The following is a 26,899-nucleotide window of genomic DNA, read 5'->3' as shown; positions in this document are numbered from 1 at the left end:
GTATTCTGTGACTTTACTGAATTCGTTTACTAGTTCTAACAGGTTTTTGGTGGGATCTTTAGGGTTTTCTAAAAAGTGACAGTTTTACTTCTTCCTTTCCAATTTAGATGCCTTTTATTTCTTTTTCTTGCCCAATTGCTGTGGCTAGGACTATCTTGAATAAAAGTGAGAAGAGTGGGTGATTTTGCTTTCTTAATTTTTTTAGAAATTATTTAATTTCTTGTAACCTTTCAGTCCCTCATTATCTCTGGTATTGATTACCACAAGAACCTGCTCCTCTTCCTCTTGCCTCCTGTCCTGCTCTGTTTGAAGCATTTTCCATAGTGCCCAACTGGACTTCTTTTTCATAATGCAAATTTCACCATGGCATCCCCTCCCTATTTAAAAACTTAGTGTCTCCCCATTGCCCTGAGGAGGAAGTTCAACCCTCTTAGCATGGTGTGGAGCCTTTCCTTGCCTAGCACCTGTTCACCTCTCCAGCTTCCTGTCTTGTTACTCAACCCTGAGGGAGCCCACGTGTTGGCTTGGTACTGTCTTAGTTGGCTTTTTCTAGAAGGCCCTGAGACAAAGATATGAGTACAAATAGTTTATATGGGAGGTCATCTCGGGAGGCGATCTCAGGAGGCACCAGTAGAGGAGTGGGAAAGTGAGGTGGGGAAAGAAACAATGTCAAAGGTGCATTGGTACGCAGGTTACAGTGTGGGCAGCTGGGGCTCAGTGCCACTTGGAGTCCCCAGGAGCCAGTGTAGAACATGCCTCAGAGGGACAAGGAAGTTGGGATATTTAACCCCCGCCCCCAGCGGTTACTGATGGAGGGCTGTTCCTGGAGTAAGCCCTCAGTGTTGCCAGCTTGCCCTGCAAAAGTTGAGCATGCTTCTGGGGCCTAAGATACCCTCCTTCTTCTCACACCAAGGCAGAGCAGAACTTGTAGCAGGAAGCCGCCACTGTATTTAGAGGCAGAGAGTGCCGTGCGGATATGGGTGGGGCGTCCACAGTGTTTACCGTAGAGTCTGTATCACAATATGTCATATGTACATAGACTAATAAGCCCACGCATTTTCTGTCTCTCCCTGGCCTGTGAGCATCCCAAGGGCAGACTTTGTGGATGGCTTGTAGAAAGTGTGCAATACATCTACACTGAATCTATGAGTGAATGAATCAATAAAATAGTCTGAAGGTAAGGGAAAGCGAAAATTTTGAAGAGAAGAAAATCAGAGTCAGAAAAATATGACCTAGTAGGAAGGAAGGTAGTAAAGAAAATAGAGATAATGGGAAATAGCCTGAGATGGAAGAAGGAATTGGAGGGAGACACTAAAAAGATAGGCATTTAATTTGCAAGGCTGCTTCTGCAAGTCACTTTGCATCTTGCAAAAGGGAATTCCATACTGGATGCCCTGAAAGAAAAGTCTGTCACAATACCTAACAAAATGGAAGAAGCTGGGAAGAAGGAACAACTGAAAAATATTTCAGGCCTCTATACCCCTGACAAGTATCAGCTCTGTACCTTGGTGGTATAGGGGAATTACAAGGTACAGTGACATTTCTTTTTTCTTGCTGGCTTTCACAGTTAAGTCCAAACTCCTAATCCACACAGGTCTGTGAAAGCCTCATCTAAACCCCTCAACCTTTAAGACAAAAACCAAACATGCCTCCTGCCTCCCAGGAGAAGCATTTACAACCTCTTCAACATCCTGCTTGCTAAGGAAGCAGTTGTTACCTTAATTAATGATGTATGAAATCCTCTTTAAGCACTTTGTGCAAACATGTGGCAGAATATGGAAAAAATGCTAAATGACAAAAGAGAACATACAGTGTTGCACTGTATTCTTCTTGAAAGGAAAAAAAAAAGCTTCCTTCCAAGGACGAGGAAAAAGGAGACCTGTAGGGATCTTCAATCTAAAAATACCTTTATAAAGTATTTTCTGTTTGTTAATCTTTCAATGGCTAGTTTCCCAGCGTGGAATCTCTGGGGTTAATGTCCTTGACATGACTATGGACACCTTAGCAAAGGTGTGAGGTAATGACAGCATTTTGTTACCGAAAGCCGTTTTCCGAGTTCTCTGGAGCCTCGCTACTCAAAGTGCGGGTCTCTGGACTTGCAGCATCAGCGTCAGCTGGCCCGCAAATGTTGGCAAAGTCCCAGGCTCTGAGCTACTGAGTCAGCATCTCTTGCGCTGGAGCCCAGGGATCTGTGTGTTACCTAGGCGTCAGGTGATGCTCATGTGCACCAATGTTGGAGAAGTACTGATCTAGAGCAGGGCGGTCAAGATGCAGTCCATACACCAGCACCACCTGTGATTGTTCATTGCAGTCTGCAACTGGGCAAGTGCACTTGTCGTTGGTTATTCTCAATTCCTGTGCTGGTCTACAGAGTGAGGATTCCTAGGCATTCTCCCAGTCTGAGTAACAAACCCACTTTAAGAGTTCCCCACTGGGTTTTCTCTAGAATGAATAAAACTGTTTGTTGCTTGTTTAATGCTGTCCTACTGCCTTCCCTTTCTCTTTACCACCAAACGTGGATGTGTGCGCCTATTGAACCACACATGTTCAGGTGTTAATCCTAAAAATAAGTTTACATTATGACTCTTCACACCAATGAGCATTCCCTAAATAGGTGTGATAAAGAGCTTAATTTTTTTTCCTACCCACATACAAGCATCTTCATCTCTCAGAATCAGGATGTTAATTCAGAGTCTGAACCCAGTATTTTCCAGCTGTGACCCTGCCTTACTTCATGCATGAAGCTATGCATAGCATCATAGATCTTTTTTGGGGGTGGGAGGCATCCACATGAATTGTGTCTTAATGAATGAAGCCAATCAGATGGAGTTTTCCTTCCTACTCAGTGCATTTGAATAAATAAATCAATTTTTTGAAGGTAGGCTGCTGAATAGAATTTGCCTTTTTCTAATGTGAGGGAAAGACAACTGGCCATCACCCAATGGACCCCACGTGTATATGAATCAAGCAGGAATTGACTCTGACGGATGTTAGCAGAACCGGAAGTGCTCTCCTGCCTTGGTGGGCAGGTGTTTGCAACGGTGACACGATTTACATACAAGAAACAGAAAATAATCTAGAATGTTTCATACCGAGAAGTGTAACCTACCAATGTTCTAAACCAAGGTTTTCTCCACCGTGGAACTGTCAACATTTAGGGCTGGATAATCCTTTGTCGTGGGCACTGTCCTGGGCACTGTAGGATATTTAACAGCATCCCTGGCCTCCACCCACTAGGTGCCAGTAGCACCCCTCCCTTGGCTGTAACAACCAAACATATCTCCAGACATTGTCAGATGTGGCTTGAGGGGGGAGGGCAGAATAGCCCAGGTTGAGAACCACTGCTCTAATCCTTTGCAGAGGAAGAAAAAGGTGAGAGACCTTAAAAAGCAAGATTCTCAAAGGTTGACCTTACTCTAAATATAGTTCAGTGGGTCCCCCGTTTGCTTAGATTTGTTTGGTCGGTCAGGCTTAGTGGTAGTGACATCTGCATTTCAGCAGCCTTCTTTCAAAGTCCGTTTACATTCTAATTGGGTTGGCAGGGTCTTAATGGCCTCTGTAGCTTTGAGAAAAGTGCCCTTGTACTAACTGGCTGTGGCTAAACTACATCTTAGCAGTGGGAGGTAAAATGGAAGAATTCAGCTTACCCTTAATCTTTCTACTTCTCTTGTTTGGACACTGTAGAGTAAGAGCACGAATTCATTATTTCAACCCTATGATTATAAAAATAGCTGTACCTGGCTGACATCTTGCTGTGCAGTCTAATTTCCCTTTGTGGAAGAAAGACGAGAGGAGTAAAAATGGGGGAGGGAGCAGGTCGGCAGCCTATTGCTGTATTCTAAGATAGTTGATTTTAATCTGTAGACAATGTTCCCCCATACATTGAGCAAAACCTTTATGACCCTGCGTCTACCACGTACCTTTGTGGTGCAGAAAGTGGATACTAAAACAAGCAATCACTAAACGTAGAACTTAGCACATATCAGGGCCTATTTTAGGAGCTTTACCCATGGGAAGTCATTTTATTCTCGCCACAGTCCTATGAGGTGAATACATATTAACTCTATTTACAGATGAGAAAACTGAGGCACAGGGAGTTTTTTTTTTTTTTTTTTTTTTAAGTAACCTGCCAGGGTCACAGACCTGGTAAATTACAGAGCCTCAGTTTGAATGTTGCCAGTTGTAGTAATCTCACAGAATACCAAGCTCAGGGTTACTCTGAGACCATGACAGAGTGAGACAAAACAAGGTCACTTCATAATGTTATCTAAGCACAGATGAAAACAAGGTCACTATGACACCCAGAAAATACTAAACGTCTTTCTTTCGGTTAAAATGAGTGACTGCTGCTTCTTTACCAAATATAGTTTTATTTTCACTCTAGTCTGCCCTCCTATAAATAAGATTTATTGAGATACCTAATCACTGAATTTCCCCTGCTTTCTGACAGCATCCAGTCTAGAGCAAACCTCTGCTTCCGTAGGCTTTCCTCCCAAATCGCCCAGTTTAGAGCCCTCTCTATGTTCCCCCCTCACTGCAAAGAGTAGTAAACCCAACTTTACTACCAGCTTGTTCCTGGTGGCGTTTGCTTGAAGGGCATTGACACCTATTTGTCAGTGTTAAAAAGCTAGAAGTGGTAGCTAATTTTCCAGATGAGTAAATCACTATCAAGAAGATTAATACATTCTAAAAAATGGGCCAAATCCAAAGAGGTGAACATTTATAGCAATAAATATAAAGTCCTTTCTTTAGGTTTGAAAAAAATCAAGCACATAATCAAGAACAGATAACTTGACAGCTATTTGTATTAATAGGAAAAAAAAGACTTGGGAAATGAACAAGCATTAGCGACGTCAAAATGAGCCAATCGTGGAATATGACCACTGAAAAGCACTACTATAATTTAATGCTCTATTAAAAAGTGCAGATAAAGAGGGAATATTACTGCTTTTCTGTATTACATACTGATCATGCCTGGACTGTCACATTCTGTGACTCATACTTCAAGATGTCACTAGCGAACTAGAGAAAGGGTGACCAGTGTGCTGAGGGGCTGTAAGCTGTATCATAGGAAGGACTAGGTCAGTTTAGCTCAGAAACTTTGAGAAGACCTGCCAGCTCACCATCCTTAAGTGTTTGAAGGGATGTCTCCAGGAAGAGAGGAAGGAGACTTTGGTCCTTAAGGAGAAGGAATATTGGTCTGACTGGGGACTTTCCAGGACCCCATGGGTGTGAAAAAGCCACTCCCAGGTGACCATTTGCTCTGGGTCCTTGTCTTCTGGCCTTCACCAGTGGGGCTTATGCCCCATTGGAATGGGAAGATCTAAGGGCCTTGGAACATTGAGGAGGAAATAGTGCAGGGCTCTGGACCTCCCGAGTGGAGGGACAGGGCTTCTAAGTTGTTCCCCTCCTGGGGCATTGCACTGGGATTTGAGGCTAAAGCCTGGATAACGATAAAATAGCTACTGTTCTTGTAGGTTTATTCCCCTCCAGTAGGTCAATGGGAAGATGATTGGTTAAGAGCAGGATTCAGGTATTTCTAGGTAAAGTGTCCTAAATAATACCTCCCCATACATTTCAATTTTATATTCTTCTGTAAAACGTACAACAAATGGGTAGAAAGTGACACCTTATGAAAGGAACAAATTACATACTATGCATGCTTGAAAGAGTGGTATCATTTCCACCCTGTAGGATCAGGAAATTATTATTTTTAAATTGAAGTATAGTTGATTTACAATTTTGTGTTAGTTTCAGATGTACAGCAAAGTGATTCAGTTATATGTATATATATTTCAGATTACTAGGAAGTTATCTTTTGGGAAATTGGCAATCTATCTAAGAATTAAAGGACAGGTAAATGAAGGGAGGGAAAGGGAAAATGGCAAAAAAAATGAGTACTTTCCCAAGTTACTGTCACGTGAGACATTTTGGTCAGGGCCTCACATTCTCACCCTGTTGTCTAATTAGGTTGAGGCCCCATCTTTTCTTCTGGGGAGGTTGAAGTCTGAACAGTGTGTTCACAACATTCCCTTTAAGAGGCGGCTCATCCTCAGGTGGCCTGGAAGCCATAGCCATGTTCTCAAGCAGCTACAATTGCTGTTTAGTCACTGAAAATAAAGAAGTCAGATCTCTATGGGTAACTGGAAACCTGAAATCAGGCACAATGCCAAAGTCAGGAGTGGTGTGGGCAGATATAAAAAGACGGGGCGAGGGAAGCGCAGGTGAGGCTTTAAAGTTCTTATGGGGAAGTTGTTAAACCATCACATGGTGTGAAAAGTTACTGGAGCTGAGGGCATAACATAAAAATAGGATTTTACTACTTAGACCTGGGGCACATCAACTTCTTACAGGCTGGGGTTGGCCCAACCATAGGGATTTGCAGGTTCTGTCAGTGAAGATCTCAGCTTGATTGTTGCTGAGAAACTCTGCTTTGATAAAATTGGCTGCTTTTTGAGATGTAGAAAAGGTAGAGCAGATACACCTAGTTGCGTGTTGCCTGGTCCCCTCCTTGAAAGTGACCCTGTTTCATAACTTGATGGTTCAATAAACACCAGGCCCTCTTCCCATGTAAGTAAATGTCATCTCCGGGCTCTCTCAGTAAACATCTTCCTTGAATAAATCATCATGCCAATGTCACTTTGGGAAGTAATCTGCTCTGGGATTTTCTTACACCGTCTAAAGAATCAGGCTGGATTGTGTCGGGGAGGTCAGTTTCCCAATGGGAAATTAAAGAGATGACTTTTTTATTGGGAATATTGAACATTTTAACATGGTGGCTTGTTTTTGTTTTTAAACTCAGGCCACAACCTATTAGGGTCTGTGAAAATTTAATGGTTCAAGACCAGCTGGGCTGGAACTAGGGCAAGGTAAGGTCTCAGGTGCAAAATGTAAGGGGCTGCCAAAACCCCAGTACTTCAGATCAATATTTTAATGCAATATTTGAAAAATTCCTTATTAATGCAAAAATCCATGGGGAAAAACTACCAAATTTAAATAAAAACAAGATCTGACCCTGTACTTGTGTGACTAATCTCACTTGCCTCACTCTAATCTCATCCCTGATGGACCAGTCTTAAAAAAACAGAATAGAAAATATTAGGGTGCATTAGAGGTGTTTGTTTCAAGTGTGTGAGTGGGAGAGAGATACTGGATCAGAATGTAAGATGTAAAACGTGAACTCCGCAGAGCAGCAGCTGAGGTCCGGGACGCTGGGGCCAGGCTGCCTGCGTGTGTGCCTTTGGGCGTTTTACTTAACCTCTCAGGGCTTTCCTCTCCTCATCTGTACAGTGGAGATAAGAACACTGCCTTCATTATTGGCAGGATGACCACTTCATTGATCCCAACAAGGACAGTTTTGATAGTGGAAAGTGGCTCGGATAATCCAGCTCTATAATGTTGATGCTTTTTTATTTTACAGTAATTATCAAACAGTAAGACAATTACAGATTTAAATCATCAAAAAATGACAAAGCCATTCAATCATGAGCATTTAGATGTCCACAGCAAGACTGCTCAGCCTCTATTTTGTTGGTCTCATGTTCACTGAACTTACGATTTTCCCATGTTTTCCACTGACCCCACCAAAGGGTGGCCTAGTGGCTTGCTGGGTTTTGTATGCCATGTCATGGACCAAGGCTGGTGCCCCAGATGGCCAGCAGGACAGCAGTATCTCATCACTGACAGACCAAAAGAAAGAAAGATTTATCCCTAGCCTCTTGTGTCTGAGTGCACTTCATTTTATCAGCAAGCTCCCTTCCAGCTATCCTGGAAAGAGTGTTAGTTATGACATTGCTTCTGGAAAGGGTCAAGAACAGAGGCCAGGGATGGTGATGGTTATTTTTTAGATTTCAGCACATGTTAAAGTGAGAACTTGTGTACCGCACCTGTGTACCCCCAACCCAGAAGATCACACCATGACAGAAAGCAGATGTATAGAGTGGAAGTCCACCAAACCCATCTGAGTTTATTTTAACGCAACTATTAATAAGTGTTTTGGTTTAAAACGAATAATCCAAGACAAATGCTAAATTACACAGGGCATCAGGAAAATAGGCAGAAACAGGACTTTCTGCAGTAAACTGGGCTGTATGATCACAGTACTCACAGTGGTAGGGACTAAATGAATTCTTGTATGGAAAGTACGGTTTATAGTAACCCCTCAATCAGTGCGAGCTCTTGTTACCATTTTTTCTAAACATAATTCAGACTCAGAAAAATTGGAAAGTGCTACCTTGGAAAGATGCCATTTCCTAAGGGACAAATAATTGGAAATGCCTCCCCCTCCTTTTTTTTTTTTTTTTTTTCAAAATTCAATTGTCAATGATAGTAAGAGCCTTGACTGCAAAGGGGCACCTGCTGATTGTTTTAATTGAAGTTTTAAATTTAATTGTAAACTTTAAATTTATAACCACAGACCTCAGATGGGCTCTCCCACTACCTCTGCCTCAGCATTCTGACCCCATCTCTCTCCTTGGAGCAATGGCTTTTTTATTCTCCCAAACTACTATTTAATACTGTATCTTTCCTCCTTAAACCTTCTCCATTCCTCCTTTCCATCCCATTTTCAGCCGATAACCTGCCTCATAATCCTTGGAAATGATAGGAGCAATTAGGAGCTCCTACATCGTACCATCATCAAACTACCAGTGGCTCAGCACCCATTGTCATTCTCCCATTTTGTCGGTACAGCGGTGCAGCACATGGGCTCTGGACACGGCATCACACCTCAGGTCTTGCCGTGCTACTTCGTGGCGCATGAGCATGGGCAAATTATTTAACCGTGCTTTGGTATCCTCATCAATGAACTGATACTAATTTAAGTCATTATTAAAATGGCTGAAATATCTGTCTCCATGTAAGGCCAACCCTGACCCTTGGCTCTGGATTTCACCCTTTCTCATCTTCTCAAGGTGTTTTCTTTTTTTCCTTGAAATTGTGGTGTCCTTTCACTGCAGTGTTGATTTCTCCCTTTTTGCTACAGTATTCCTGTTGTCAAACATGTTCTTTTATTTTCCATTTTGAAAAAAGTTTCCTCCCATGATCCCACATTACCTTCCATGCTATCTTCTAGGCTCCCAGCGGGTTTAATTTATCATTTTTTAGGGGGAACAGATTTTGAAAAGTCTCTCTCATCTCTTGTATGTAAAATTTTAACTTCAGTTCGCTAGTGATATTGTTACAGGCACTGGAGTTCTCCGTGTCCAAGAGCATATTTCTCTCCCAGAATCTGAAACTGAAAGCAAGTGCAAGGCTTCTGGAGTCCTATATGAAATTAAATTATAAACCAGGGCACTGCTTCCCAAATGTGTCTGCACACTGGCATTGCCTGGGGACCTTCAGAAGATACACCTGTGCCCCATTCCAAGACTGGGATTAATGGGTATGCGGTATGGCCAAGGTTTGGGATTTTTGAAAGATCTCCAGGCTATTCTAATGTGCAGGCAAATTTGGGAACCACTGAACTGGAGATTTCGAGCCATGTATTTCCAACCTCAAACTTCTAGATAATGTAAGTTTTGGGTTTCTGCATTAAAATTAAAGTTGAGACAATGAGATCAGTCTAATTGGATTTATCAGGTCGAAATCAACATGAGTAGGGACCTTATTTACATAAAGCCGAGCAATTCATAAAAAAGTCAATCAAAGCAGTTTTGTGAGCAAAGACACGCACACAAATTATCAATGTTCAAAGCAACAGGATTTTAAAGTAAGTTTGTCAAATGGAATATATATCTGCAACTACAGTTGCTAGATAAAACACAGGGCTCCCAGTTACATTTGAATTTCAGATAAACAACAAATAATTTATTAATATAAGTCTGTTCCATGCAACATCTCAGATGTACTTATACTAAATATTTATTATTTATCTGAAATTCAGGCTTAACTGTGTGCCCTATATATTTTTTAAATTGAAGTCTAGTAAATTTACAATGTTGTGTTAGTTTCAGGTGTATAGCCAAGCGATTCAGTTATATATATGTATATGTGTGTGTGTGTGTGTATTCTTTTTCGCATTCTTTTCCCTTATAGGTTATTACAAGATATTGAGTATAGTTCCCTGTGCTATACAGTAGGTCCTTGTTGGTTATCTATTTTATATATAGTAGTGTGTATGTGTTAATCCCAAACTCCTGACTTATCCCTCTTCCCCCTTTCCCCTTTGGTAACCATAAGTTTGTTTTCTATGTGTGTGAGTCTACTTCTGTTTTGTAAATAAGTTCATTTGAATCATTTTTTTTAGATTCCACATATAAGTGATATCATATGATACTGGTCTTTCTCTGTCTGACTTATTTCACTTAGTATGATAATCTCTAGGTCCATCCATGTTGTTCCAAATGGCATTATTCCATTCTTTTTTATGGCTGAGTAATATTCCATTGTGTGTGTGTGTGTGTGTATGTACACCACATCTGTTTTAGCCATTCATCTCTCGATGAATTTTATTTGCTAAATGTGACAATTCTGTCCCAATTTTAAAGGACTAACCTGAGCAGTAATTCAGTATAGTAGGATGAATCAGGACAAAAATTAACTTCAGCTTCTTGCTCACTATGTATTGTTCTATTTTCTAAATTACATTGCCTGGATAACCACCTCAAGCTCTACCTGACTTTGTCTGCACTCAGGGTCAACTGTACCTTATTCTGCCTCTTCTGCCTTCTCCGGAGCCGCAGAAACTCCTTGTGCTGCCTGGAGACAAAGTTCACTGCTGCATATTCCAGTAAGGCTGCAAACACAAACAGAAGGCACACTGCCATCCAGATGTCAATCGCTTTTACGTAGGAGACCTGAGAGAGAGGGAGAGACAGAGACACCGTGAAAACTTGTGGGGAAACCAGGTTACTTATGGTGTGAGCAGTAGAATAACCTCACTTCCCTTCATCAAGGATTATCTTCTAGGCTTTCCTTAAGAAAGTGCTTAAGCATTTTCCATCCCACTTTGCAGATTCTGGGCAGAGCAGTGAAAGTTACATGCCCCCCTGCCCCAGGCCCTTGTTCCATTTCTCTCGGTATAGCCCACCTGCTCAAGTAACCTCATCCCTGAGACCAGCTCCAAAGGTGACTACAAGAATTGCCTTCGTGAAAAAAAAGAAAGAAAAAACATTGAGGTAAAACAGTGGGCGCTGCTCTTGAAACTGCTCATTTCCTTCTATTTTTTCTTACCATTTAAAAACTCATTAAGATAATTCCAAAACTTGGATGAGAAATAAACTATATATGGCTTTGGGTACTTCAAAAACCAATTTGTAACTTCCATTCAGCTTTTGATCCTAACTGACGCAGAAACAAGTTTCTTCTTTTTTTTTATTGAAGTATACAATATTATACAAGTTACAGGTGTATAATATAGTGATTCACAATTTTTAAAGGTTGTACTCCATTTGTAGTTATTTCAAAATGTTGGCTGTGTTCCCTGTGTTGTACAATATATCCTTGTAGCTTATTTTATACATAGTAGTTTTTACCTCTTAATCCCCTACCCCTAAATTGCCCCTCCCTTCTTCCCTTGCCCCACTGGTAACCACTAGTTTGTTCTCTATATCTGTGAGTCTTCTTTTTTGTTATAGTCACTAGTTTGTTGTATTTTTTAGATTGCACACATAAGTGATACCGTACAGTATTTGTCTTTCTCTGTCCGACTTAGTTGCAAATGGCAAAATTTCATTCTTTTTTATGCTGAGTAGCATTCCATTGTGGGTGTGTGTGTGTGTGTGTGTGTGTGTGTGTGTGTACACACCACATCTTCTTTATCCATACATCTATTGATGGACACTTAGGTTGCTTCCATATCTTAGCAATTCTAAATAACGCTGCTATGAACACTGGGGTGCATGTATCTTTTCCAATTAGTGTTTTTGTTTTTTTCAGATATATACCCAGGAGTGGAATTGCTGGGTCATATGGTAGTTCTATTTTTAGTTTTTTTAGAAACCTCCATACTGTTTTCCCTAGTGGCTGCACCCCTTTTCTCCACATCCTCGCCAACATTTGTTATTTGTGTTCTTTTTGATGGTAGCCATACTGACAGGTGTGAGCTGATATCTTACTGTAGTTTTGATTTGCATTTCCCTGATGATTAGCGATGTTGAACATCTTTTCATGTGCCTGTTGGCCATCTGCATATCCTCTTTGGAGAAATGTCTATTCGGGTCTTCTGCCCACTTTTTTAATCGAGTTGTTTGTTTTTTTTGATGTTGAGTTGTATAAGCTGTTTATGTATTTTAGATATTAACCCCTTATCGATCATATCATTTGCAAATATTTTCTTCCATTCCATAGGTTGTCTTTTCATTTTGTTCATGATTTCCTTTGCTGTGCAAAAACTTTTAAGTTTGATTAGGTCCTACTTTTTTATTTTTGCTTTTATTTCCTTTGCTTTAGGAGACAGATCCAAAAAAAATATTGATGTGATTTATGTCAAACAGTGTTCTGCCTGTGTTTTCCTCTAGGATTTTTATGGTTTCTGATCTTATATTTAGGTCTTTAATCCATTTTGAGTTTATTTTTGTATATGGTGTAAGAGAATGTTCTAATTTCATTCTTTTACATATAACTGTCCAGTTTTCCCAGCACCACTTATCGAAGAGACTGTCTTTTCTCCACTGTATATTCTTGCCTCCTTTCTTAAAGATTAATGGACCATAAATGTGTGGGTTTATTTCTGGGCTGTCTATCCTGTTCCATTGATCTGTGTGTCTGTTTTTGTGCAAGTACCATACTGTTTTGTTTACTATAGCTTTGTAGTATAGTCTGAAGTCAGGGAGAATGATTCCTTCAGCTCTGTTCTTCTTTCTCCAGATTGTTTTGGCTATTCGGGGTCTTTTGTATTTCCATACAAATTTTACAATTATTCTCGTTCTTTGAAAAATGCCGTTGGTATTTTGATAGGGATTTCATTGAATCTGTAGATTGCCTTGGGTAGTATCATCATTTTAACGATATTAATTCTTCCAATCCAAGAACGTGATATATCTGTCCATCTGTTTGTGTCATCTTCAATTTCTTTTATCAGTGTTTTATAGTTTTTGGAGTACGGGTCTTTTACCTCCTTAGGTAGGTTTATTCCTAGGTATTTCATTCTTTTTGATGTGATGATAAATGGGATTGTTTCCTTAATTACTCTTTCTGATATTTTGTTGTTAGTGTATAGAAATGCAACAGATTTCTGTATATTAATTTTTTTATGCAGCTATTTTACCAGATTCATTGATGAGCTCTAGTAGTATCAGGTGGCGTCTTCAGGATTTTCTATGTATAGTATCATGTCGTTTGCAAACAGTGACAGTTTTACTTCTTCTTTTCCAATTTGGATTCTTTTTATTTCTTATTTTCTGATTGCAGTGGCTAGGACTTCCAATACCATGTTGAATAAAAGTGGCAAGAGTGGGCATCCTTGTCTTGTTCCTGATCTTAGAGGAAATGCTTTCAGCTTTTCACTGTTGAGTATGATGTTAGATGTGGGTTTGTGATATATGGCTTTTATTATGTTGAGGTTAAATAGTTTTAAACTATCACAATTCAAGATATTCAACCAAAGTAAAATATCAGGGCTGTAGCCTTGGGAAGGTATCTGGTTAAAAAGGAAACTTTTATGACCCTTCAGTGATTGGTTGAGTGCTTTGTACATCTTATTTGATAAAGCAGATTCTGAAAGCAAATACTTTTTACTTGCAATGAAAAGTTCCCTTCATCTCACTCAACTTCCAATTATTTTTTAAAATATGAGGGGGAAAATAATTAGATGAAGTTGTAACATGTTGGACCACAGACTACAAATGATTCTTATTCAACTGCCTATGTGAATGTGTACTATCTAGTTCTAATTTTTAAATAGGGTTTCCTACTTTTTGATAGCTGTCACTGAGTGTTTGCCATCCAGAATTTATGCATTTTACATATATTAATTTTCTAACCATTATGACAACTGTATTACCCCCATTTTCTGGTGAGGAAACTGGGGTACAGAGAGGTTAAATTATTATCCAAGGTGAGAAAGCTAAAAGGTGGCAGAGCTAAGATTGGAATTGGAACCCAGTCTGACTAGTGAATCTCCTTTCTGGACACACACAAACATACTACTAGGATTATACCTTTTGTGTCTTGCATTTCCCTTTGACATTTATAGTGAGCATTTCCCATGTAATTTAACTTTCTTCTAAATCATAATTTCCAGTGCTTGTATAATTGTCTATACCATCATTAATCATTCTGTATGATAGAATATTTAGGGTGATTTTTAGTTTCATTTTATGCTACTATAAATTTGGGAGCTATGAATATTCTCCCCCCCCCAAATATTTAACTGTATCTCTGATTATTTGTTAGGTCAATTTTTAGACTGGGATTATGGGAGTAAATGCTAAGAAAATATGCTCCTGACTTAGAAAGTTAGTAGGAGCATAGAGGATGTAAAAGCAGAGACTCTAGAATGAGATGCCTGAAGTAAGAAACACTGCTCTGTTCTTGACTCTAACTTTGCCAAATTGTTTAACCTGTCTCTGCTTCCCCTCCTCATCTGTATAAAGGAAAATAATAGTAGCTATTTCATAGAGTTATGTGGATAAAATCACTTAATGTATGCAAAGTGCTTAGAATAGTGTTTGGCACAGAGTAAGTGCTATATAAATGTTTGCAATTATTTGACTGCATAAGGGTGTGATTTTGTTAATAGAAAAATCTTGGAAGAGACAGAAAAATCAACAAGGAAAATAAAAATCACCCACAGTCCTAATATATTCCAATTATTATTTTTAAGGTTACCACCTGCCTTACACTGTTTGTCCCCATCAATCTGAACTACTTGTCAGTCCCACATATGTTGTGACAAAGTGGTATAGCACCTGGGATGCTTATTCTCAGTCTTTCTGATTAACAGATGACTCAGAATCCTTCATGACTTGGCTTGGATACCAGCTCCTCTGGGAAGCATCCCTAACCTTCCTACTTTTGTCTCATCTGGGTTGGGGGCCACTTTTCTTTGCTCCCTTATAACTCTCTATTGAGCCTGTCTGTTTGTTCTTTTTCAGTCCAGCAGCTTCCCTGACCCCACCACTAGACTCACTAGACTGTAAACTTTTTTTTTTTTTTTTTAGAAAGGTCCTGTGTAGTATTACTCTTTGTATCACTAGCCCAGGACTTGGCAAATAGTGAGTAAACATTAGATATGTGGGATGGATGGATAAATGGATGATTGAATGACAGAAGGAAGGAATGAAGGAAATACCTGGCTATCTTTCCATTTTTGTACTTTAACTTCAACAATTCTTTACTATATAACATTACCCACAATTGTATATATTTGATATTTCTGAGAGTGGACTATTAGTGCATTTAAATTCTCTCAGCTCACCAAGCATTCCTGGAATGTTTCTTTCCTTAATAAGCAATAATTTTCTTATATTTGCTGTTCTGGAGCAGTCCTATTCTCCTGTAATAATAGAACATTACCAATCACAGCATTCCGGTTATATATTATTCAGATGGCCTTTGAATGTTTTAAGACCTAATAATGAGAAGAATTTGTCAATGCCTGATAGATGTCCATACCAAAAGCTAAGTCCAGTAGAGCTCACCATCATTCCTCCCCTTGCTAGTGTTTACAGCACTCAGTCATTTGTAAACCTTTCCCCACCTCTCCTTCTAGCCATCAGCAGGCCAGGCACGTATTTGGCTTCTTTTATAGCTGCTCATAAACGAATCCTTTCAATCTCTTAATCATTTTGGTTGGTCTCCGAGTTTCCTCCAAATCATGATCATCTTTCCAGCACTGAAGTGCTGGTATTAACTGCATTATTCACACGGATTTAGGTGGTGGTGTGAGACATCTATTACATATGATAGGATGTTCCTTCAGTGCTGGTCTCTCAGGATTGAAATGCCTTTTTGTTACTTCTATCCAGCTCTGATGTCAGATTCTCTCCCTTTGGCTGCTAATCCTTAGATGTTTTTACCTCACATTTTTTCCTGTCACATTATTTTTATGATTCCTGGGCTTACATGACCCCTTCCTGAACTACTTTACTACAGTCTTGCAAAATAGTTTTCAAATTAATGAAGCTCTCAAAATGCTAGTATGATTCATTTAGTGTTATCTTTCCAGGTATATTTAATTCAGAAACATAAACACTGAGGGCCTACTATGTGGAAGGCACTGTAGTAGGTGCTGGTGGGATGTGGGGCAGAAGATACAAGAATAACTAAGATGCACACTGATTCTTCCCAGGACTCCCCAGGTGATACTCCAGGGGAACCTGTTCATACTGTGCTCCAGAAAGCATCATTCACATAGGTCAGGGAGCAGCAAATTAGGACCTATGAATCGAATCTGCCCCACCACATTTTATAAATAGTTTTATTGCAACACAGCCATACTCATTCATTTATATATTGTCCACGGCAGCTTTTACAGTAAAATGGCACAGTTGAGTAGTTGTGACAGAGACCGTACGGTCTGGAAACCCTAAAATACTATGTGGCCCTTTACAGAAAATGTTTGCCAGCCCCTGACATAGACTGCAGTGTTGTCTCGTTTGTCCTGGGGATGTAAATCTTGGTGGCCCTGCTTGGTGCTTGAGAAGACCACGGTCTAGTGAGGGAGACGGTCAAGTGAACATAAAACTGATACAAAGCAGATGGTCTCATGTGCCAAAGTAGAGGAAAAACCAAAAGGTGGCTGGAAGATGGGGAGTTCAATGTTGACAGGGAAAATCAGAAAAGGCTTCGTTCCTGGATGGCATGGCATTTGACTTAGGGCTTGAGGAAAGCCAGGACTCCGACGGGTGGAAGAAGCTGTGAAAGCAAAACCATGAAGATGGGAGAGAATAGGTGGGCTTGAGGATGGTGAAGCATCCAGCGACTGGGATGTGCTGGGTACCGGGCAGGTGCGTGGTGAGGTACGGACAGGTAGGCTGGGCCAGCACAGCGGCCCGGCAGAGGCATCTGGGTTTCACACTGCTGGTAAAGATAAGCTAATTATGGTTTTGAGGTGGGGTATAGATACGTAAGTCCTTTTCTAATTAGCTTGAATTTCTTTGTCTCGAAAGCAAGAGTCTTAGCAAAAGTAGACATTCTCCCTCCATATAGAAATTTACCTTCTCTCCTGACACTCTCAACTCTACACAGGGTCAGTTCTCTTCCAAGCTTTCTAACAACATCTCTGAATCCTTTGCTGAATCTTCTTCGATTTCTTATCTGTGGTCCTTGAACTCTTTCCTCTTCAATTTTCCCTGTATCTTCAGGTCCTCAATAAATTCATCCACTCCTATAGTTTCTCTGTGTGTGTGTGTGTGTGTGTGTGTGTGTGTCTCCCATAGCAGAGATTGGCCAAGTTCTTGTGAATCCCATTTCCTCTTCCTGGGACGCCAGTAAACTAGATTTTCCAGTTCAGCTGGATCCCTAGTGGAATGTGGGCAGAAGTAATATACACTGCTTCAGGGCCTCTAAAATCTCCCAAGAGGTCATTAGGACTTAACCTTTCTGCAGCCACCTTGTCACTCATCTAAGATGGCAGTGCCATAAGATGGAAGAAGCCTGGATCCCTAAAAGACGCAGGGCCACCCACTTCACAGTGGAATGTAATGTGAGTGAGAAATAAAGTTTTATTGTTTTAAGCCATGGAGATTTCAGGGTTTTGTGTTTCCAATACTCCCAAACCCATCACTCAGCCCTGACCTCCTGACCTCTCACAGCATTCTTGTGCTAATTATAAAAGCCCCAGTGTGTGGGGGGGTACTTCCCTGGTGGTCAAGTGGTAAAGAATCCACCTTACAATGCAGGGGATGCGGGTGGTTCCATCCCTGGTCAGGGAACTAAGATCGCATGTGCCGCGGGGCAACTAAGCCCATGTGCCACAACTACTGAGCCCGCGCGCCTCAACTAGAGCCCACGTGCTGCAAACTACAGAGCCCACGCGCTCTGGAGCCTGCGTGCCACAACTAGAGAAGAGAAAACCCACGTGCCACAACGAAAGATCCCGTGCCACAACGAAGATCCCACATGCTGCAACTAAGACCCGACACAGCCAAAAATAAATAAATAAAATAAATTTTAAAAAATAAATTAAAAAAATAAAAGGCCTGGGAAATTCCCTGGCGGTCCAGTGGTTAGGAACCCACGCTTCCACTGCAGGGGGCATGGGTCTGATCCCTGGTCCGGAAACTAAGATCCCACAATGCCGTGCAGCATGGCCAAAAAATATATAAAAAGGCCCGCAGTTGGGATGTGCAAAAGCAAAATCATTAAATGCCCCTCCTTCCCATTCACTTCATTTGAATCTTGCTTCCCACCGGCAACACTAGTTTCACCATTAGTTCTTTCTTTGCCTTCACCTCTATTATTCAATCTGTTGCAAAAGCTCAACATTGACTTCTGCAAAGCACCCTTAGGTTTACCCTTTTCTGTCCATTCCAAAGATGTCACTGCAACCCTGGCCACCAACGCTTACACCTGGTTATTATAACAACTTCCTAACTGATCACCCTGTACCCAGTTCCTCCTTGTGGCACTTTATCCTTTTGCTTCTGCCAGATTAACTTTAAACACCAATTCATTTTGCAACACATCTGCTTAAGAACTACTGTGGCTGCCTAGTATAGGCTCTAGTATCCAAGATCTCACACAGCATGTGTCCTCCCTAGTTATTCAGTCTTATTCCACCCTTTCCTAACATGAACCCTGTGCTTTGTTTAAGCAGTTCTGCTTACCCTGAGGAAGCCAAGTCCATTCCTACTGAGAATCCCACTCATTCTCAGATGGGTGTGATTTTGCACCACAGGAGACGTTTGGCGATGTCTGGAGATATTTTTGGTTGTCACAACCAGGGGGAGGTGCTACTGGTGTCTAGTTGGTTGAGGTCAGGGATGCTGCTAAACATCCTATAACGCACAGGACAGTCCCCACAGTGAATAGTTATCCAGCCCAAAATGGCAATAATTCTGAGATTGATAAGCTCTGAGATAGACAAAGCACCCGCCCCCAACCCAGGTATCCGTGCCTGGTTCAGTGGTCCTCAGCTGGGGCTGATGTTGCCGTGAGAGGACACTTGGCAATGTCTGAAGGTGGTTTTGGTTGTCCCACCTGGGGAGTGAGGTTTTGCCACAGGCTTCTAGTGAGTAGAAGCCAGGGATACTGCTAAAAGCCCAACAATGCATAGGACAGCCCCCATGACAAAGAATTATCCAGCCCCAAATGTTAATAGTACTAAGGCTGAGAAATCTTGGTTTACACTCTTCTCCCAGCATAGAAATTCTTCCTCCCTTTTCCTGCTTTCTCTACCTATGTATTTCCAGGTAATTCCTCAAGGAGTAGCTCAATCTCCATCTCCAGGGTGATGCTTTCTCTGCCTATTCTAGCCCACAGTGGTGTTACCCATCTTTAGGATTTGTAATGCACTGATAGTTAGGATCAGACAGTTGAGTGTTTGCTTCATGTTTGCATGTTTTATCTGCCCAATTAAAGTATAGGATGCTTGGAGGATAAAGACCCAGGGATGTCTTTTGTATCTGTATCCCCAAGAACAAGTCTTTGTGCATTGAGTAAATGCCCCATAGTTTCTGTTGACTGACAAGTTATTCAAGCTGCATATAAATTCAAATTCCTTTCACAATCACTAAAGGGAAAAAATTTAGCTCACGTCTTTTAAAGCAATAGCTGATGATATTAACATTACTCTAGATTTATTTTCACTAAGGGAAGGAAGAATAGTTATTCTGCTGAATTTACAATTCCTGTAGTTTACAAACATATCTGGTGAAACAGTAGAGCCAGTCAAGTTGTTTAGGTTTTTGTGGCACTAAATAAACATTTATCTCATATTTGAACAGATCAGTTAGTTGGTGGAGTTTAGCTCATTACTCAATTACTTTGGCATCATGTTGACATTTCTTAGAGATATTTTTCATTTGTGTTTTTTTTCTTTTTCTACACTATCTAGGTATTTTTGAAAACCTTGGCAGTTTTTCTTGAGGAAATTTTTTCATTAATTATATACTGAGATCAGTTTCAAAATGGAAAATCAAACCATGAATTTATTTACTTTAGTCCCATAATTTGTTTTGTCTACATTCAAAGACTACACCATTTCCTGCGTCATGAAGCCAGTCATTCATGGGTTCGGCCATTTTCTACCCAGTGTTTATCCCCATCATAGAAGAGTGGCTTGTCATTGTATAAGGATTGCCTGAATGTCCTTACAGCTTGGGTGCCCTCTCCATCCCTCATGGGCAAGGCACTCCCATTTGACAAAGTGCCAACTAAAATATATCCACATTCCCAGCCCCTAGGCTGACCCCAGAGAGCTGAGACATTCCTCTAGCAGCCAGTCAAGGAGGATGGGTTATGAACACGTATGAAGAGAAGTTCTCTACAGTAGAGAAAAATCACAAATAACTGTGATAAACCAAGTATTTTTTTTAATAGAAAAGAGACAAAATGGAATTTATAGGACAATCTCAAAATACTAAGATATTTTTCTTGTTTTAAGTGGAATGATGTCTCACACCCACCTGCTTGAGTCAGTGTTTAATTATTCTCAGAGTATGCATACAAACCACTGCTAAACCAGAATAGAAGCTTTTCTGCTCTGTACAGTACAGTTTCTTTTTATCCAATTTAGAAGGAAAAATTTTAATTAACCCTGATTAATGCAGCTGTTGAAATGGATACCCGTTGGTCACAGTAGCCTGACTTGTGCTTCCATTACATGGGACAGAAGCCTTTGGTAGCTCCAATCAATTCGTCTTTTATTGAGTGCTATGAAGTACACCACCACCCTCTCCGTCCTCATTTTATGGGGGAGAAAAATAAGTTTATTAAATGCATGTCTAAATCTTATACAGGTAGTAATCAACAAAGATGGAAATGAGAATTCTGGCTTTGACTTTCTGTTTTGTCTCTTACCTACATTCAGTCATGGTAAAAATATCATCAGAAAAAATATAAGCAGTCAAATTAATCCTAGTGCCAAAGATTCATGGTGTTGGACAATTTTATCTTTACAATTTCACTGCCAAGTTGCCATTTTTATTGCCTAATTAAAGAGCTCACATCTGCTGTTTAACTCCAGGAAAGTCAGATTTCCTTGGAAGAGAAGGATTGTGGCAGCACTGACTACCTGGCCTGTCCCAGTGTAACCACCGCACCCCGTTTTCTCTCCATGTCTTACACTCTTGCTGGGTTCTGGGTAGAGTACTGAATAAACACAACTCTTGTGAGGGTGCTGTTTGTAAAAAGAGCCATTGGGTGGCAGTGCCTCCAAGCCTGGTACCTGCAGGAACCAACTAGTTACCAACGGCATTCCTTAGATCACAAAGCTTTCATCAGGACAGGACCTGAACAACCTCAGGGACCAAATAATTTGGGTGTTGAGTGGCACACAGGTCTAGTTAACTGATATTATTTCTTAAGATGAATAAATTTCTCTCCATTATGGTGGTCAGAAAACTGTTCAAAGTTGCTTGCCAGAGCACACTCTCCGTGTGAGTTTTGTGAGTGGAGAGGTAAGAGAAGGGTAGAACTGCCAGCCCCAGAATGCACGAATAATCCTAGGTGACAGCCACTGTTAGAGGCATCATAGGGACACCCTAGAGAAAGGCACCCCCAAGGCTCAGCCTTCTGCTGAGCCAAGGTGAGGAAGGAGTGGCATCTGGAGGAAGGGGAGGGAGCAGCACTGGTGGGGCTTCTTCCCCGTGCTGCGTCTGCCACATGACTCACCATATTCTCAGCTGATGGACAGGAATACTGATTCCTTCCATAGTCTGCTTCCAGTGGCTGCACCTTCAACGACAAAAGAAGTGCAGTATATTGCTTCTTAGGCAAGGGCAGGAATGAGGAGGGAGTTGGGAGTCAGGAGCAAATTGCCCAACAGTGTAACAACAACCACGATGAAGAAAAGAGCCAATTGGATGATATCAGTTTTGGAAAGGCAACCAAAGCCTTTTGGTGGATAATGAGATGATGCTCCACTTAATAGATATCTGTGTAGTCATTGTTTGTGTGTGTGTGTGTGTGTGTGTGTGTGAGAGAGAGAGAGAGAGAGAGAGAGAGAGAGAGAATCAGGGAGAATATGAAGATGGGAAAAGGAAGGAAATGATCCAAGGATTCCAGTGTCATGGGGTCATTGAAGGATTGCATAAGACACTTCCGGTAAATCTTAACACTCATTTGGCAGATTGTGGACCCTCAGTCACATTGGTTTGCCAGGAATGAGCTCTTGAAGATATTACATAATTCAAAGCTTGCATAATTCAAGGCAATTTCCCCTAGAGGAATATATAAAAAGTAGAATTTGTTGTATTTCATGTTCTGTGCATGCATTAAGACTTTGTTAGTATTTTTATCTTGCCCTAGTTCAAACTCACACAAGCTAAGTTCACATAAAATGGCAGCTCGTTGTAGCGAGCACTCCTATATGTCAGGGGGGCTTCAATGTGCTGTTACGAAAACAAAACAACCAACTCCCACCACCATCATCAGTGAAAAGCTTTCAACCACAGAACTCTAGGAGTTATCTCTGTGATATAGATAAGAGAACTGAGTTTACTCTTTAACTTTACCAAGATCACATGGCAGAAGAGTGGGTGAGCTGCTATTCACATCTACTCTGGCTTGACTCCACAGTCCGTGCTTTTCTGGCTCCCTGACCCCTGAGGGAAACCGTCTCCAGGGAGAGAGTCGGCAGAATTACTCACAGACTATGGTTTCACCAGATGACAACATCTGATGTGAAAGAGGTGAGAGAGTGCAGGCAGCAGGCTGGGCGAGCTCGAGACAGCACAGTCACACCTGCAGCCGTGGAGCTACTATGAAACGAAATGTTGAAACATGAGAGCGAGCCACACTGTCCTTCATCTGCTTTCTCAGCCGTGGGTGCTGTTTCCACTTCTTTATTTACTCCCCCGCCCGCCTCATCGCAGGTTCAAATTTCATTCTTATAACAAGGAAGGAGAGGAGGGAAGTTTAGTAAAAACTGTCCAGTCTCGTTCTCTGCCTCAGGCTGACGGAAAGGCCTTGGGGTGGCGGCTAGGTTTGTAGCGATGACAGTGGTTTTCTCCTGCCCTCCATCTGCTGCTCCCCAGAGAGGGGGCTGGATGGGAGGGGAAATCTGGAGAAGCTGAGCGGTCTCCACCTCCTCGACTGGGCTCGTTGCCTTATGATTTCCAAGTTGGCTGTGCTCCCTGGAGTAGCATGAGGAGGCCCGACCATTTGTGAAACCCTGAGGCTTAGCAGAGTGAGCGGGCGGGCCATTGCTGGGTATGTGCGGGCTCTTCGTCATCCCAGAGCAACCACGACGGCGGACTTCTGATGCAAGCGGACTTCTGAGATGCTCGTTGGGGTGGGTGAGATAGGTGAGCAATGGACGATTCTGGACTACAGAACGGTGGCAGGCTTAGAAGCCCATTCCGACCTGTAGTGATAGAGAAGCGATTTCCTCAAGAGCACCTGGGATCCTGTGTGACTCGGGGGCACAAAGAGGCTTCTCCAGGTGCTGAGCTTCCCTGCAATGCACCTGAATCCTCTGAGCACTGGGATGCCACAGCCTGGGGATGAGGACGGGTGTTCCTTTGGTGGAGGGCAAGAGTGTTTCACAACTGAGATATTAATATCTATTGAATGGCAGTCAGTGGTAGCCAAGAAGCTTTACCACCCACCCCCTGGCCTGTAGCCTGGTTTAGCTTCAGCTCTGCACTTTAATGTGAGCTCATGGTGCAGGCAGCAGGTCAGTGAGGAGGGCTCTGCGGGAGCCACCTTGATAGAAACCTTCCCTTCTTGACCTGAGACCCTGGGCACTCATGCCTGGGGCATGGCAACCTCAAGCTCCTGAAGTGAATCAGCTACCTACTGTCTCTCATAGCATCCCGAGTGAACCTGAAATGGAAAAATTCCAGGCCCCCATCATGTTCAAGGTTACATGTGGGGAGAAGAAAACAAGAAAAAGAGCTCCAGGTCAGTCAGAGACCTGGAATTAACATGGTACAAGAGCCTCTGGCTGGGCTGGTGATCTCACTTTTTGTTACTGTAAATTACCCAAGAGCTGGCCTCCACTGTGTCCATTTCCTGTAGCTGAGTAGCATTTTGATGCAAGTCAGTTCCATGCTTTTCTCCTCACCACAAAAACCAGAAGCACAAACCACCCACTAATAATTAGCTACTTATTTGCACTAGATATGAGCCTGCAGGAATCTGTTTGTGATTGAAAAGAAATCCTACAGCCTCTTGAATAAAATGACACAAATAGATAAACAAGCTCTTTGAAGAAATTAAAAAGGCCGTGCTATCAGGAGACATTTCTATATTTCAATATGGAAGTGTACAGACTGCTAAAAAAAGAACAAAAGATAAATTGTGAATGTGGAAAGATTTGGGTTGGGCTTATTGAGCACATCAATTTCTAATGCATCAGTTGCATATATCTGCTTCAGAGAGTTTAGATGAATCCCAGTCCCTTGATGGAAATCAATCCTGTAGCATTACAGAAGCTAAGAAAAGGAGGCAGGGCTGTGATAGAGAGAGCAGTGAGAAGATGCCAGGGATGTGGGTCTTGGCTTTGCCACTGGCTGACTTTGCAAAGGTGGCCACGTCATTTCACCCTTCTGGGCCTCAGGTTCCTTCTTGGAAGTATAAAAGGGTTGGATGATCATCTCTAAGGTTTCTGAAAATCTATAACTCTAGGGAAAGAGAAAGTGATGAGGGAGGAAACTAAGTCAGTAGCAGGATGGGGTCCCAACCTCAAGGTGATCAGGGCCGTGAGTACAAGAAGCGGCCTTCTGGCTCTCTGCTGTGCCTTCTTAACAACCTTCAGTGTCATCCAGTAATGCGTATTCATTGAGCACCTCTGTGTGCCAGGCAGCACCTGCCTAAAATGGTGAATTCCTTGCTTAGAAACAAATTGTATTGATGAAAACATTTATCTGCATAAGACTATGTGTAGCAGATGTACTGCAAATTCACCAGCAAATTTAGTGAGAAAGTCTCCTGTAAATCATCAGCAACTCACCTCAAGCTCCTGAACCTTGCTGCTTTTCTGCCTGAGAGTTGGTTTTTTGTTTTGTTTTGTTTTGTTTTTGGCACTTTAATAACTTTCTCAACTTGCATACAAGGAAGCTTAGAACACTCCAGGGGGACGCCTCTCAACCATAGAGAGATGGGAGTTAGTGGATAAAGACGCCGGATTTCCGGTTACTTGGTGGGATAAATCTGATAAGAATTCTGTATGGTTTTTCAGAGGATCCCCAGCAGGATTGAACCATACTTGCCGTCCATGGTAACTGGCTCAGTAATAGACTTTATTGGCTTTTCTCCTTTTCTTGTTTACACTCCATACTCTCTCACTTGTCCTTCCTGAGGACCCCTCCCAAATGAGCTATCTGCATCCAAATACTTGTCATGGGGTCTGTAGTTTACTGAAGCAAATGGCCCAAACCTAAAATTAGATCAGGGAAGGCTGACACAAACGTGATGCCTGTCACATCATGCACCGTTTAGAACCAGGATAGCAACCAACCACAGGTCCTCCTGAAAATTCCTTTCCTATTGACAAAAGCACTATATCTGGCTGGTTTCCTCGTCATCAATGAGAATGGAGTGTCAACACAGTTCAAAAACCAATCTGGAGAAGTAAGCATCAAATCAATTTGGGATCTATATTACCCATGTCATTTAACACCCATTACTTCCCTTTTTGCTCTGCACATCTAATTTTAAATTGACAAAATTACAATTGTGTAACTGTAACAGAAACTAATTTCCAATCTAATACTATGCAAGAGTCATCCCGCATATACCAACCCTCCTGGGGTCAGGGAAATAACGAGAGCAGCTTATTTGTAGAAACATCATAGAAGTTGTTCCATGCTAGGTATGAAGTTTGTTAGGAAGATTGAATCACAGTTATATTTTGAGCCTAAAAGGATATAGCTATTATGAAGGTACAAATTACTCCTTGTTGGAGAACGGAGGGAACGAAAAGTGCCCACCCAACTGAGAAGGCATCTTGAAACCGAAAAATGAGGGAGGCAGCTCCATATTATTAATGAATCAGTTTATTATAGGGTAACCTACTCACAGGGTGGGATCGGGATCAGGCAGACAGCGATCTGGAAGCATTTGCAGCTGCACTCCACACGGCCAAGGGGCCACTGGGACAATTTTATAGTTAACCTAGGGTATGGGGGTAGGTGTTTGGAAATAGGACGTGCATTCCTAAGTCAAAATTCATGAATGGGTAACTAGTCTAGTGGGTGCTGGGAATAAGTCAGCAAAGATTTTCATCATTATTTGGGGACTAACAGAGCATAGAGGCCACCTGGTCCTAATGATTATTAAACAATATCTATTAGCTACAAAGCCCCTGACAGAGAAGGGCTTTACTGCACAGTACAGTCCTGGGTAGGGTCAGTGAAAGGACACGAGAAACTGTAAGGGCCCAAGATGGCCTCAGTTGTGCTAACAGCCATACACTCCTGTTGACAGGACATCAATTAAAAATGTTAATAGCGGGGGGTAGTGGTGGGATGAATTGGGAGATTGGGATTGACATATATACACTAATATGTATAAAATAGATAACTAATAAGAACCTGCTGTATAAAAAATTTTTTTTAGATGTTAATAGCATTACACTCGAAGACCAATGAAGACTTTGTTTTACTAGCATGTGGTAGGCAGCCTTCTAAAGTGGACCCCAGTGATTCTTGCCTCCCGGTATTCATATTCTTGGGTAACCCCCTCCACGTGACTGTGGGCTGGACCTAGCAACTTGCTTCTAACATACAATATGGCAAAAGTGAAGGGAGGTTACTTTCATGATGAGGTTATAAAAGATGGAGTTCTGTCTTGCTTGAGCTTTCTTTCTTGCTGGCATTCTCTCTGGCTCTCCTCACTGCTTGCCTTGGTG

The 26,899-nt window shown here is 41.6% G+C and overlaps 1 protein-coding gene across 2 annotated transcripts in view; it reads right to left on the bottom strand.

Moving 5' to 3' along the window:
* GLRA2 (glycine receptor alpha 2) overlaps nt 1–26,899 on the bottom strand; it is a 187,155-nt gene that overhangs the window by 24,585 nt on the left and 135,671 nt on the right. For both annotated transcript variants that reach the window (XM_036840261.1, XM_036840262.1), the window contains exon 8: nt 10,647–10,796. In XM_036840261.1, the coding sequence (XP_036696156.1) occupies nt 10,647–10,796 (150 nt within the window). The remainder of the gene's footprint in view (nt 1–10,646; nt 10,797–26,899) is intronic.

This window comes from Balaenoptera musculus, chromosome X (assembly GCF_009873245.2).
Source record: "Balaenoptera musculus isolate JJ_BM4_2016_0621 chromosome X, mBalMus1.pri.v3, whole genome shotgun sequence".
Taxonomy (NCBI): Eukaryota; Metazoa; Chordata; class Mammalia; order Artiodactyla; family Balaenopteridae; genus Balaenoptera; species Balaenoptera musculus.
This window is presented reverse-complemented; position numbering and strand designations above follow the sequence as displayed.